General features: G+C 37.9%; 1 protein-coding gene and 1 long non-coding RNA gene across 2 annotated transcripts; both read right to left on the reverse strand.

The window, feature by feature from the left end:
* Window positions 1-4731: 4731 nt before the first annotated feature.
* LOC125570302 (EGF-like repeat and discoidin I-like domain-containing protein 3) lies at window positions 4732-8604 on the reverse strand. Its single transcript, XM_048731847.1, has 6 exons — window positions 8589-8604; window positions 8363-8488; window positions 7481-7603; window positions 6642-6728; window positions 5911-6215; window positions 4732-4872 (listed from the first exon to the last, which is right to left on the reverse strand). Exons 1-6 carry the CDS (start codon window positions 8602-8604, stop codon window positions 4732-4734), a joined length of 798 nt encoding a protein of 265 aa, XP_048587804.1.
* A 1281-nt stretch (window positions 8605-9885) lies between these two features.
* LOC125570295 lies at window positions 9886-11543 on the reverse strand. The gene is made up of 3 exons (XR_007312650.1): window positions 11518-11543; window positions 10081-10198; window positions 9886-10009 (listed from the first exon to the last, which is right to left on the reverse strand). It is a non-coding gene; the product is annotated as an uncharacterized LOC125570295 (long non-coding RNA).
* Window positions 11544-15487: the final 3944 nt, after the last annotated feature.

The raw sequence follows: 15487 nt of genomic DNA on the forward strand, positions 1-15487 counted from the left end.
CAATTTAGATACGGAAGCCCATCGCAAAGTATCTTCATGTGGGATGTAAATAAGTGATTTTGCATACCGGGATACCTGTCGTAACCCAGTCATAAAATACAATTCTGCAAATTTGCGCAATGCACAGGAAGCCCGAGCTCCGATTCTTGGTAAGGCTTCTCCAGCTGACAGTCCGCCATATATGAATTTGAAATCTCACCGGAGACTCGCTTGCATTTGTGAAGTTGAAAAGGCAAGATTGACAATGTCATTACTAGAAATGCAATCAAAGCTTTTCCATCTATAATGTCGCTGAGGAAAGTCGTAAGTACTCAAATTGGATTTTTTAAGGAGGATTTTCGATTCCACACGAGACGGGGAGACTCGACTAATCCAAACTACTGTAGTCAGATATAGCCTGTTTCAAGGCCTTAAAATACTCTGTGCACTCAGGAATGAACTAGAGGGCAATTCTCAATTGCCTATATTTACGTTGTCCACTCTAGATCTGAGGTTTGAATAAATTTTGATATAAACAGTGTCCTCCTGGTGAAACCTGGTGAAACTCGAAATACCATAGCGATATAAAACTTTTTGTTGCTAACAATAACACTTCCTTTGATTTGTTGATTGTTTTTTTCTTTCTTAGATAAATTCTCTAGCTCTTCTTTTATGTCATATTCTTTAATAAAACATTTTAATGCAATAAGAACTAGAGGATTCTGTTGTCTTTGATGTTCTATACAAACAGTATGATGGCATAAATCAAGGGCTCATAAGTAAGGGTAATCAACTTCCCTATGTTCTGGTACTATATAAGTGTCACGGCGTTTCCTAGGATCAGGCTATTTTTAGACGCGCCGATGAGCCAATCAGGTTCGACCTTTGTGTTGACGTTTGGGCTGAGCTCAACTGCACGCTCAGTCTCAGACAAAAAGCTTTGTTCTCTCTTCGGTACTTTGACTTTTGTTGCTCTCTCTTTTTTATATGAATCCAACCCTACCTACGACTTTGAATTCTTTTGTTAAACAAACAAAACCGACGGAGGATGGATAAAAAATATTCTTCCTAACTGCAATTTGCGCGTGCAGCCTCACGTCACTCGCGTGGGCTACCAACGTCGACGTAACTGCCCGTTCATGCGCGCGCGTCTCAATATAGCCTGATCCCCGAAAACGCCGTGACACTTATATAATACAGATGATTGCCCCTACTTATAAGCCTCTGCATAAATACAGTAGATCTTATTGTTTTTTTTTTTTTGTACTTACATATGAAATAAAGCACTTACAATGAAATAATTGGCATGAAAAATGAAAACAATTAAACTGTACCAACTGTACCGGTATTACCCGCGCGCCATGTGGATTCCCAATCTGGCTATTTTTAGTAACCACCACCCTACCACTGCGCGTGAGGATTTGCTCCTTTTATTTTGTCCTACATCCCCGCGGGTTGCGTGTTGTTGTTTTGCCAACTCGATAGGAATGAAATGAGATCATGTAAAATGGCTGTGATACCGCGTTTGATTCAAATCCTGACTCCAGCTTGTATAATATACTTAATAGTTATAGAAATTTCCAAAAACATCATCAAAGAAGTACAGTAATGTATCACTCGTTATTTTCTCGCTATTAGAAAAGTTCAGATACTTCAGCTTGCTGGCTTTGATCTTCTCAAAAATGCATACCCTCGCTACAAGGATAGCTTTATGAAATGTATTTTCTTGGATTCATTTTCAATTCACCGGAATATTCACAAAAATCAATATCGTATCTAATGTCTAACTTACAGATTTCGTTTGACCATTAGGAAGATAATTAATGTTAAAAAAAACTACGAAGAGGCAGCAAGTTAGAGCGGAAACGGTGTTTGAAGCACGAGGTTTTCCGCTCTCAATTTTGAATGAAGCCTCTTTTTAAACGTTTTCGAAATCTTGCAATCCTCAAAGTACTACATACCATTAATACACCGCAACTGTCTGTATCCTTGATGCTAGAAATGAAATTTTCGATGATATTTGTGCAAATAGGGATCTTATGCTCTCTTGACAGTACTTAAAAAGTGGCATATTTGGTGTGTAACAGCAAATTTACCATTATACGAAATATATTTAAAGTTTTCCTATATTCCATCACGGTTTCAGCTCAACTGTGACATTTTTTTTCTTTGCTAGCCTATACCCTCTACACCCAAAAAGATCACATTTGGTGGAGAGGAATAAGATATTAAATACGACGTACACCCAAAAAGATCGCATTTGGTGGAGAGGAATAAGATATTAAATACGACGTCTTTTGCGCATTGCGCAATTCTCACAGATTGAAAAAGCAACTTATTAGCTAGAAAATAAAACTCATGTGGGGACTCATCAAGTAAAGCCCCAAGTGCAGTATCCTAAATGAAGGGGGGGGGACAGAGCAAAAAAATGGCATGAAATTTTCCAATTCTCAATATATAAGCTCAAGATTCCGCATACAAGAGGTTCCTCTGACCAAAAGCTTAATTCCAAATTTTAAAAAAATTTAGAAGATATGAAATTTAGATATTAGCGAGCAAAGTTGGCTTAATTTCTGATCAGGGCCCGAGTTCTCCCTAAAAACGAGGAGAATTTATACTTTGAACATTTGAAAATTGCTCTTCAAGCCTCATATCTCGATTTTCTAAATGTGACGGGAGTCTTTTTATTTACCGTTTACCACAGGAAACCCAACAACGAAACGCCATTACAGGGTCTACAAAACCGGATGGATGAAAATGATGGATATTTCAGGTTACAATATAAGGCGCATATTATTTACACACGCGCAAGCTCTGATATCGTCAACAAGGAAATTCAAAACTGATGGTGAATTCCTAGAAAGTATTTCCATAATAGACAAATCATCAACAAATTTAACGCGTGGGCCCGAGGATGACATTAACCATACAAAATTGGCCCTAACCGAGTACCCTGTGGTATGCCTCCTTAAAGAACACGAGACTGAGAACAAGCTGTTCCGATTCGCGTTACCTGGGATCGTCCCAGCAAAAATGAAACAACCCACCGCAACAAACTCGCATCTAACCATATTAGAGAGTTTTTCGATAAGGTTTTTGTGGTAGATCAGATCGAAACCCTGACAAAAGTCCGCGAAAAATAGCCTTACGGCACAGTTCCCCTTATCTAGGGCTTCTAACATTAAGTGGAGAAGGCAGATAAGAGCTTGGGTCGTCCTGAGTCGATATCTTTTCTCCCCTTTCCCAGCCCGGGTATTAAACATTCTCTAATTCTCTGGATGTTTTACCGACCCTTTAAACTTCCAAGTCCCCTGTTTCAAGAAAAGTCGAGAAGGATAACGACGTTTTGGCGAGGAAAGTCCACGAGTGCGTTGTGTATTCGAGAGCGGCTATAAATCGAAAGTGACCAATCTAGATAAGATCTAGAGCACTGTTCTGGTGCAATAAGTTTATTAAAGGATTTACACGCTGCCGTATACTCAACAGATATTTGTTTCATGCAACAACTAGACGCTCAGTTCAGCATGAAGTCGGGCTAGTTGGCTAGTAGGAACACATCATGGAACGGCGAATTCGATTGTCATTTGCGCCGATTGGTTGGCGTGTGAATCTGTGCGTTGTAGGCATAATTTCTTGCTGTATACAGTAATATCCCTCCTTGGTACTTTTTCTTCTGACTTGTTTTAAAATTTATTGAGGCAGGGACGTGATTGAAGCTTGAAGCGAGAAGCTTGGGTAGCACGTTTCATTGAAAAATACTCACAAGACCCTGAGGACGAGGTTGGTTCCACACTATACATGGGTAACCTAGCCTCATAACTCACTAGCATCATAACACAGGCAACCCACAATCCTATTCGGGCCGCCTATAGCGCCAAACTAATTTAACTGTTTTCTTACTTTACAAGCTAGTGTTGGGAAGAGCTCACTTATGCCTGGTGTACACAGTTTTTTTATTATGTCGTAATTTTCTATCGTTATCTCGGCCTTTTGTCAAAATGTCAAACCATTCACACTTGAACATACTAAGCTAAAAATGAGCGCGCTCATGTCGTTATGTCACTAGTGTGCACCCGGCATTAATCAGAGCTATGCTTTATCGTCGTATAAAACTTAGTACATCTAGCAAATCAATGCAAATCTGCTTATAACTCAATCAATCAGTCTTGATTATACAAGAAAATGAGAACAAGACATTTCACTCCCGCCACCGAATAAAATACTTTCTGTGCATGGTTATAAAAAGCTTTCATCCTACTCCCTGATCATGCCCATTAAAGCGACTCTCAATATTTTCATAGTCACCAATGGAAATAATCCGTCGTAGTTATCACCCACTCATTTCGATAGTGGCGCATCCCTTCCCCGAACCTCTTCCCCTGGCTTCTATTGGCTGAGCGGCTTGTCGGTTAGTGACGCCACTTTTGATTTGCCACTTACCATGGAGTCTGGCAAAACACTCGCCAAATCGACGTTCCGAGGGAAACTGTTATCTTAGCGTTTAAACATGAAATCGTTGATCGAGCGCTTGATCGAAGTCGAGTACAGTACGAATTCACATATATCTTACTACTAAGGAGATATAAATTTACTTCAACTGATCCTGGTATTGGTAATTGATTTTCAAGGCGCAAGAGTAAATTTAACGTGATATTTTGCGAGTCGGTCCGAAAGACACAAGAAGTCGAATCGGTGAACTATTTGTTGTTAACTGTCACAGCTAGATTTATCTTGTATAACAGGCAGGGATGTTCACATGCATTCGTAGACCTCCACCCTCAAAGCAGGCCAGTGCTGGAAAGTTACCACGATGATCCGGATACCACGTGCAACAATGGGCTGTGCCAACACTCCATAGACAACAGTGTTCCTGTCTGTGTTTCCGGGGAAGACCTGGAATAGAGAACAAAACATCAATCAAAGCCAAACCCAACACATCCTTTTATTGTTTAATTTGCAAGGCAAGTGCTCGACTCTCATTGTACATTTATGGGTACGAGATGCTGTAAAATGTTTCTTAGAGTTGAAAGAGATAACAATCATAGAGTTGAAAGTTCCAAGCCCGACTCCACAAATTTGCGGGCGGCGGAACAAATATTTTGAGGATAAATAGGTCTGTTTTGTGCCCTTGAAAATATCTAGCCTCCTCAGAAGGCAGCTCGTCGATTACCATGTATGGCGCTGGCGTGGGCTTCGTTTGAAGAGCGTCCAGATACTCAACTTTTGATTTTAATTTCTCATAAACGCACACTCGACTATTTTAGCCATAGGGTCAGGTAATAGTTTAAAAGATGCACGGCTTGTGGTCAAATGTTGAAAAGAAATAATTTCCCTAGTTTTCAGATTATAATACAAAAATACTCTCAAATTGACTATCTGGAATTTATTCTTGTGTAACACTGGTCCTCTTGCCCCTCTCTCACAAGTTGCCTTAGGGTGTGGACTTAGCAGGGAGCGTAAATTCGGGGATGGATCTTTGTAAGAGTGCACTTATTTTTTTTTCAAAGATTGCGACGGCAATTTTGGCGAAAATATAAATATTAATCAATCGCGAAGTTTGACAGGTCAGTTTTAAGCCAAAAATTCGTGTGCTTTGGAGAATTGTTAGGTGTTAGTTCGAGATTTTTATTTTAATATAAATATTGCTTCCATTTAACTTGCATGAAAAATAGAAATTTTACTTGCAAGAAAAGTGAATCTAGCGGAATCTGATAAAGCATAGATGTTTCAATAAAATCTAAACAAATCGCGACAAAAATGAGTCTTCTATAGGGAACTTGGTAAAAGCTGTTTAGCCACAACAACCTCCGCCGCGCCACCTTAAAATACAAGTTTCTTGGCTTCTTTTTAAATTATGGTTGCAATAGTAAGTATATGATGGTGTCTTTACTTTTCCCTTAGCAAAAAGCTAGATCAGCCCCCGACTCGTACCTTTTCTTGTTCTCCCTCTCGGTACAGTTTCCAGGTGAATAGATCGGTGCTGTAGCCGATCTTGTAGCTCTTCGTCCACTCATACCAATCCGGGTGTCCTTGAGTGGCCACCTTGGTGACTGTTGTCTCACGCCCCAGGTCGATTTGAAGGTACTCTTCAGCGCTCTGAGATGCTGACGCCCAGGCTTTTTCGTTATTAAGGCGGCCATTTGCAGGCGGTAGTGTAAAAATTCCGATTGTAAAATAGCTCGATGCAATGATTGCAGAGTCACTTATAACGCCCGATTCCATACCTATAGCGCAATCTGTCAAGCACAAGTACACAGTCATGAATATTGCGAACTATGAAATTTCTTTATACCTATGAAGCTCCGCACCGCGCTTGCCCTTCTAAAAGAAGCAGTTATTGCAGTCGGTGATAAAGATACTGTAATAATTTTACCAATATTTGAGAATCGCTCGTGTTAAGTGTTGGAGTCTGTCAATCAATTTTATTTTGTCTTAAACTGAACTTAATGTATCAGCTTCGAACATGCTAGAGCAATGCTGTTACACAGCAAGAGGTAATAAAATTTTAATTTTATTTGTAATTCAAAAAACGTGACAGTTGTTACACTAGCGATATTTTGAATTAAATTACATTTTGCGAATTAACAATGTCAATGCTGATAACGGTTGATGGTTTTCGTTTCCTGCACAGTTTACACCGTCTCCGGTATACCCAGGTTTACATGTGCATGCGAAGGACCCAATGGTGTTCACACATGTAGCGCGGTCCCGGTGACAATAGTTGCTTCCAGAAGAGCATTCATCAATATCTAAGTAAGAACAACAAGCTCGATTGTGTTACCCATAGCGCAATCTGTCAAGCACAAGTACAAAGTCAACAATATTTCGAACTATGAAATTTTTCTATATTTATGAAGCTCCTCACCGCGCTTGCTTCTCTAAAGGCGGATTTAGACAGGACGATTTAGACAGGACGATTTAGTCGTATACAACCTGTCTACGACAGGTTGCTCTGAATTACACACTACGACTTCCGTAGTCGAGCGTCGCAGCGGAGTAGTAGGCTGATTTACACTCTACGACTCGTGTTGTAGAGGTGTTGCATACAACTAAATCGTGCTGTCTAAATTAGCCATTTCAGAAGAAGCAGTTATTGAGCTCGATGATATAGATACTGGGAAATAACTTTACCAATATTTCATAATCGCCTGAGTTAATTGTTGGAGACTGTCGATCAATTTCGTCTTAAACCGAACTTAATATATGAGCTACGAACATGCTATAGAAATGTTATTACACCGCAAAATGCAATAACTTTCGCGCAAAATGTAATCTTAACGCGAAATGTAATAACTGTCAACGCAAAATGTAATCTTAAAGCGAAATCAACTTTTAGCTTTTAGTCAATAGATAAAGTTCTTACATTATGAGTAATACCTTTGGCGTTGAATATTTTGTTGCAATTCGCGTTGAAAAGTTGTAAATTTTAGCGTTCCTTACTTAAATTACATTTTGCAAAGTAACAATGTCAATGCTGATATCGGTTGATGGTTTTCGTTACCTGCACAGTTTATTCCGTCTTCTGTATACCCAGGTTTACATGTGCATGCGAAGGACCCAATGGTGTTTGCACAAGTAGCGTCCTGGTGACAATTGTTGCTTCCAGAAGAGCATTCATCAATATCTAAGTAAAAAAAACCCACAATTTCGATTGTGTTACCCATAGCGCAATCTGGCAAGCACAAGTACAAAGTCAAGAATATTTCGAACTACGAAATTTCTCTATATTTATGAAGCTCCTCACCGCGATTGCTTTTCTAAAGGCGGATTTAGACAGGACGATTTAGACAGGACGATTTAGTTGTATACAGCCTGTCTACGACATGTCTTAGCCCTGAATTACACACTGCGACTTCCGTAGTCGAGCGTCGCAGCGGAGTAGTAGGCTGATTTACACTCTACGACTCGTGTTGTAGAGGTGTTGCATACAACTAAATCGTTTTGTTTAAATTAGCCATTTAAGAAGAAGCAGTTATTGCAGTCGATGATATAGATACTGGGAAATAACTTTACCAATATTTCATAATCGCCTGAGTTAATTGTTGGAGACTGTCGATCAATTTCGTCTTAAACCGAACTTAATATATGAGCTACGAACATGCTATAGAAATGCTATTACACCGCAAAATGCAATAACTTTCGCGCAAAATGTAATCTTAACGCGAAATGTAATAACTGTCAACGCAAAATGTAATCTTACAGCGAAATCAACTTTTAGCCTTTAGTCAATAGATAAAGTTCTTACATTATGAGTAATACCTTTGGCGTTGAATATTTTGTTGCAATTCGCGTTGAAAAGTTGTAAATTTTAGCGTTCCTTACTTAAATTACATTTTGCAAAGTAACAATGTCAATGCTGATATCGGTTAATGGTTTTCGTTACCTGCACAGTTTATTCCGTCTCCTGTATACCCAGGTGTACATGTGCATGCGAAGGAGCCAATGGTGTTTGCACAAGAAGCCTGGTCCAGGTGACAATTGTTGCTTCCAGAAGAGCATTCATCAATATCTAAGTAAGAACAACAAGCTCGATTGTGTTACCTATAGTTCAATCTGTCAAGCACAAGTACAAAGTCAACAATATTTCGAACTATGAAATTTCTCTATACCTATGAAGCTCCGCATCGCGCTTCTAACAGAAGCAGTTCTTGCAGTAATATATGGGCAATAAGTTTATCAATATCTTATAATCGCAAGTGATAATTGCTGTCGATCAAACTTATATCGTCTGAAACTGTACTTAATGTATGAGTTTCGATAAGTGATAATTGCTGGAGTCTGTCGATCAAACTTATATCGTCTAAAACTGTACTTAATGTATGAGTTTCGATCATGCTATAGTAGTTCATAGATCCGACGCGCGCACGAATATCCAATCAGAAATCAGCAAATAGAAGCCAGCGAAGTGCAACCCACAAATTGTAGAACATGTCGGATGAGGTCAGTGAGTCCTGCCGGAATTTATCTAAAATAAATACTTTTATAGGGGTTTTCCTGTGACTTAGGAAATAAAACACGGTCATCTAACATGAAGGAAACTCGTCTTGTTTTTGGTGAAAATCTTGTCGTCGAGAAGCATAGAACTAGATAACTACGAGTTTTGATTGTTTAATAAAAACGGCACAAATCCTGCTCAAAATACGAAAACTTGGGAATGATAAAATATAGCGGTGCTCTCTTCGGTAGGTACTATGTGTTTATGTGTTTTCAAAGCTATTTTTGTCTACTTGCAGTGATTTTGTTGCGGGGAAGTAGAAGAGAATGCCGAATTCGCTGTTTACGCTTTCCTTCTAAACTACAAGTTTTATCACCAAACGTCAAGATTTACAGCAAAAATACCAACGACAGTCTCATTCTTATATATAACTGAAGTAACCTATGATAATATCAAACACAAGTTTAATGGTGGAATATACACTGCTCTTGTATGTGGTTTGTTTGCCTTTTTGTTTTTCGTTTCTAGGTAGTAGATTTTACGTGTTTTTCTTCAAACTGTAATCTTAACGCAAAATGTAAAAATTTTCACGCAAAATGTAATCTTAAAACGAAGTGTCATGAATTTCACTTTAAAATGTAATCTATACGCGAAAACTTTCAGGGAAAATGTACTTCTAACACAAAATGTAATAACTTTCAACGCAAAATGTAATAATACACGAAAGGCAACAACCTTAAACGCTAAATGTGATAAAACTAAAATATTCTATTGACTGAAAGAAAAGTAAACTAGTTTACTTTTAGCTTTTAGTCAATAGATAAACTTATTACATCATGCGTAATACCTTTGGCGTTAAATATTTTGTTGCACTTCGCGTTGAACAGTTGAAACTTTTAGCGTTCTTTACTTAAATTACATTTTGCGAATTAACAGTAATATTATTACTAATATCGGTTGGTGGTTCATTACCTTCGCAGCTTACTCCGTTTCCTGTATACCCAGGTTTACATGTGCATGCGAAAGAGCCAATTGTGTTTGCACAAGTAGCGTCCTGGTGACAATTGTAATGTCCAGGATAACACTCATCAACATCTACGAAAGAAGCACAAAAATAGCTTTAATGATGTTCTATATATTCTATAATCTCTGAATACCGCTTTTACCTGTTTCACATGCGGAACCGATGTATCCCTGTGGACACTCACATCTGTATCTTGGATTCCCCTTTAACTCAACGCAGGTCATGTTGGCCGAGGGACAAGGATTTGGAACGCAAACCTCCTAAGAAAAAGAAAAAAAAAACCACAGCATTTCTACTAGCCTTAGCCTAGCTATCGTATAAATGTGGTGACTCCAGAATAAACTTCGTAGACTTAGCATAGATGCAGCGTCAACGGTGGGGCGTTTTAATATACAGATAATCAATTAATCAAATTTAAGCAGATCGTAAAACTGTGCCTTTATTAGGACGGTTTGCAATGAAGCGCCTACCCTATTCAGACTGGGCTATTTTGAGCTGTCTGTAACTAGGGGGGGTGGGCTAACAGGGCCCCCTCCGTTATTCATGAACCGCTTAGGCTATGACCATCAAACTTACATACAATAATCGCCACCGTGCAAGGAATCGCAACGCTTTATTTTGGGTGTGGTCGAATCAATTATGACGTCAAAATGAGGTCACAAATCGGTGTCTAGATATTCTTTCAAATTTTGCCTAAATTCTAAAATATCGGTTTGAAATCATTTTGCATCATTCAGATACGTCAAAATCAACCTTTTAACGGTTTTAAAATGCAAGAAAAGACATGAAAACATTTGTTGTCATTTTTTTGGTAAGAATTTCCGGGTCCGCCATTTTGGAATCTTGGGTCCGCCATCTTGGGTCCGCCATCTTGGATCCTTATGATTTTTGCGAAATAAAAAAACTTTTGAATTATCACAGAAAAAACAATTTGCATGAATATATATTACTGCTCATAGTAATGATAAATGCATAACATTAGCTTTTAAAGTGTCATCTTGTAAATCTAGTGACATTTTTACAACAGCTTTGAGAGTGCTAAATTTACCCAACCCTCCCCCCAAATATCCGAAGTAAAAAACATTTAGCACTGTTGTGAAACTTGTCACCTAATTAAATTTGGAAATCAAAAGAGGCATTTGAATGTGAGAAACAGGACCAAAATATGAAAAATTCACTACTTTTCAGTTTTTGGAAAACTGTGTGAATAAACGGTTGCCATGGTAACATGGAGCGTCTCCTAGGCATGTCAATGGCATCAAAAAAACGTCCGCAGATAGTTTTTAGGAAAAGTCGCCAAGTTTTAGCTACTTAGCTGCTATGGTTCAGAAGTTATAGCAATTTTCCCTGAAAAGGTTTAAAAATGAAGTTGTAGGTGAAGGGTTAAAAAAAAGTAAGGCATTGCTTATCTAGCGCCATATTTTGCCTCAAATGAATTTGTATCAAAGGGCCTATTAAATGCTTTGCTTAAATGGGTAAATGCTTCGCCCTACAGAAAATTACAGTAAACATCCCAGAGGTTATAAGTATCTGTAACAACCACTTTACATCAAGCGCGTATGAGGTTGTTTAGACATACATTGGGGCCGTAGTAGTCGATTCCTGGGAACCTAAGCAGATCTTTAGGGAAGGATCCAGCTATGGCGGACAGCAGTTCACAGCTCCCGAGATTCGCGCCTTTCTTATAGTTCACAGCACGACATGCTTGGTTCACATAGCACTTTACTTGGCAGTTCCACACTGATATGTCAGTTATATTCTGAAGGGTGTGGTTAAAGAGGGCGTGGTCCTCTAGTGGAGAAGGAAAATGCATGTTGCGGCAGGGATCTGAAAAAGGATTGACAAATTGAGTACAAGCAAAAAGCTATTCCTATTTTATTCCCACCGCAAGACTCTATTCTAAAGGTGCTTCCCTCCATCTCTTTTAAGCCCCTTTCTAAGCCAGAATATTCCTCTCTGTCTATTAAGCCCCTTTTCCCCTTAGAAGCACAACAAAATAAGCGTAACACTTTCCAAGTTAAAATGTAAAAAAGAATACCAAAAGTTATTAATAATGTAGCGAGAAATTTACACCATCTAAAACTAGTAGTTTATAGCATCTGATATTTTTGAAGGTCCCCAAACTTCCAGATCCAAAAAAAAACAGGGAAACGGAGAATTAAAATAAACCATCTATCTCTTACGCTCCCCTTTCGAGTTAAAAAAAAATAGAACACAGAGGCCTATAACGGTATTTAGCTGAACGTCATGTCTTCCGGATTCTTTATTTTCTTTCTTTTTTTTCTGACTTCAAAAGAGTGACATTAATTATGTGTTCACTGAGTTGAGTAAGTCTTGTAAACATTACAAAGAGCAAAATCAATGTTATGCTGCTATGATAAGCCTCCTAAAAATCTTATAATATTGAAAAAAGAAAACTCTCAAATGCGATTGAAAAGAAAAGCAATTTCTAAGAAAGCCACTCTTTTTCCCAATATTGTATCGAGAAACTAATTAAAAGTTTCATATTGCCGTAACCATGACGAGGACAAGTTTTTTCTTGGGTAGCAGTGCTTCTCTTGCAGTATTTTCAAAAGTTTCGCATTTAATCTACTCTTCTAGTGCCCTCTGGGAATTTGCAAAGAAAAACATAGAGAACAGAACGTTCCCTTTACATTGAAAAGCCTAAAGTCACCATCACTAGTTATTGATAATCTGATGACGGAAGTATTTCTAAAGGATTCGTTTCCTTGTTTTTCGTCTAGAAAAGGTTTGGCAAAAAAAACTTTCATCAAGTTCCTTAATTACACATAGTTTAAACCACTCTTCTAGTGCAATCTGGGAACTTAAAAAGCAAGACGTTCAGGGCAGAACATTCACTTTACATTGAAAAGCCTATAGTCACCATTTTAGTCCTTATCTAATTATCGATAATTTGTTAACTTTCTAAAGGATTCGTTTCCTCGTTTTTCGTCTAGAAAAGTTTTGCCGAAAATATTACCTTGAGTGTTGCAAATTCTTGCCACGAGACCAAGAAGAAGAATCGGTATTGGTAAAGTCATAGCATTTCTTCTTTAACTTATCCGTGACAGCTTCTTAACCCTGACTTCAATATGGATACACTAAGCAAACTTGTTTTACTCAACAATAATTGTATAAAAAGCTTTTATCAATATTTAATCAGTTGTTTAAACAGGTGGGTAGCAATCACGAATCACGAACCAAGTTTTCGCACTTTCTTGGATCACTGAGTTAGATAAAGGTGTTTCCACGAATCACGGAAATAATGAGTTGAAAATAGCGTCGAAATGATAGGGAAAAAAATTAAATATCAACAAAATAGCGATAGAAACTAATTACACAGACAATGCAATGCAATCACAAAATGGCGCAAAGGGGTTATATTTTGTATGATAATAGATCGGTCGTCACGTTTCACGAATTTCGAGGTTTGAAATCACGATTCACGCAAAAGAAGTGTGCTCAATCACGGGTCACGAGCAAATTGAGATCCGATCACGGATCACGCATCTGATACTTTTGAAGGGCCCCAAACTTCTAGCTCAAAAAAAAAAACAAACAAAAAAACACGGAAAAGGAGAATTGAAATAAACCATCTATCTCTTACGCTCCCCTTTTCGAGTTAAAAAAAAAATAGAACACAGAGGCCTATAACGGTATTTAGCTGAACGTTATCTCTTTTGGATTTTTTATTGTATTTATTTCTTCTTCTGACTTCAAAAGAGTTACATTATTTATGTGTTCACTGTGCTGAGTAAGTCTTGTAAACATTAACAAGAGCAAAATCAATGTTATGCTGCTATGTTAAGCCTCCGAAAAATCTTATAATATTGAAAAGAGCAAACTCTCAAAAACGATTGAAAATAAAAGCAATTTCTATGAAAGCCACTCTTTTTTCCAATATTGTATCGAGAAACTAATTAAATGTTTCAGATTGCCGTAACTCCCATGGCGAGGACAAGTTCTTTTTCGGGTAGCTGTGCTTCTCTTGCAGTATTTTCAATAGCTACGCATACTTTTCTAGTGCCATCTGGGAATTTACAAAGTAAAACATACAGAGCAGAACGTTCACTTTACATTGAAAAGCCTAAAGTCACCATCACTAGTTATTGATAATCTGATGACGAAAGGATTTCTAAAGGATTCGTTTCCTTGTTTTTTCGTCTAGAAAGGGTTTGGTAAAATAAATTTCATAAAGTTCCTTGTTTATGATAAGCCTCCGAAAAATCTTATAATATTGAAAAGAGAAAACTCTTAAATGCGATTGAAAATGAAAGCAATTTCTAAGAAAGCCACTCTCTTTACGCAATATCGAGGAACTAATTAAAAGTTTTGGATTGCCGTAACTCCCATGGCGAGGACAAGTTCTTTCTCGGGTAGCTGTGCTTCTCTTGCAGTGTTTTTAATAGTTACGCATACTTTTCTAGTGCCCTCTGGGAATTTGCAAAGTAAAACATACAGAGCAGAACGTTCCCTTACATTGAAAAGCCTAAAGTCACCATCACTAGTTATTGACAATCTGATGACGGAAGGATTTCTAAAGGATTCGTCTCCTTTTTTCGTCTAGAAAAGGTTTGGCAAAAATTTTCATAAAGTTCCTTGTTTACGCATTGCTATGTTTCCCTAGTGGTGATTTCGATAATAAACCACTCTTCTAGTACAATCTGGGAACTTAAAAAGCAAGACGTTCAGGGCAGGACATTGACTTTACATTGAAAAGCCTATAGTCACCATTTTAGTCCTTATCTAATTATCGATAATTTGTTAATTCGTTTCCTCGTTTTTCGTCTAGAAAAGGTTTGCCGAAAATATTACCTTGAGTGTTGCAAATTCTTGCCACGAGACCAAGAAGAAGAATCGATATTGGTAAAGTCATAGCATTTCTTCTTTGACTTATCCGTGACAGCTTCTTAACCCTGACTTCAATATGGATACACTAAGCAAACTTGTTTTACTCAACAATAATTGTATAAAAAGCATTTATCAATAATTAATCAATCGTAGAAACAGGGGGGTAGCAATCACGAATCACGAACCAAGTTTTCGCACTTTCGTGGATCACTGAGTTAGATAAAGGTGTTTTCACGAATCACGGAAATAATGAGTTGAAAATCGCTGCGAAATGATAGGGGAAAAATTCAAATATCAACAAATAGCGATAGAAACTAATTACACAGACAATGCAATACAATCACAAAATGGCGCAAAGGGGTTATATTTTGTATGATAATAGACCGGTCGTCACGTTTCACGAATTTCGAGGTTTGAAATCACGATTCACGCAAAAGAAGTGTGCTCAATCACGTGTCACAAGCAAATTGGGGTCCGATCACGGATCACGCATCTGATACTTTTGAAGGGCCCCAAACTTCTAGATCAAAAAAAAAAAAAAAAAAAAAAACATGGAAAAGGAGAATTGAAATAAACCATCTATCTCTTACGCTCCCCTTTTCGAGTTAAAAAAATTAGAACACAGAGGCCTATAACGGTATTTAGCTGAACGTTATCTCTTTTGGATTTTTTATTTTATTTATTTCTTCTTCTGACTT

The sequence above is a fragment of the Nematostella vectensis genome, chromosome 8, assembly GCF_932526225.1.
Source record: "Nematostella vectensis chromosome 8, jaNemVect1.1, whole genome shotgun sequence".
In the NCBI taxonomy this organism is placed as follows: domain Eukaryota; kingdom Metazoa; phylum Cnidaria; class Anthozoa; order Actiniaria; family Edwardsiidae; genus Nematostella; species Nematostella vectensis.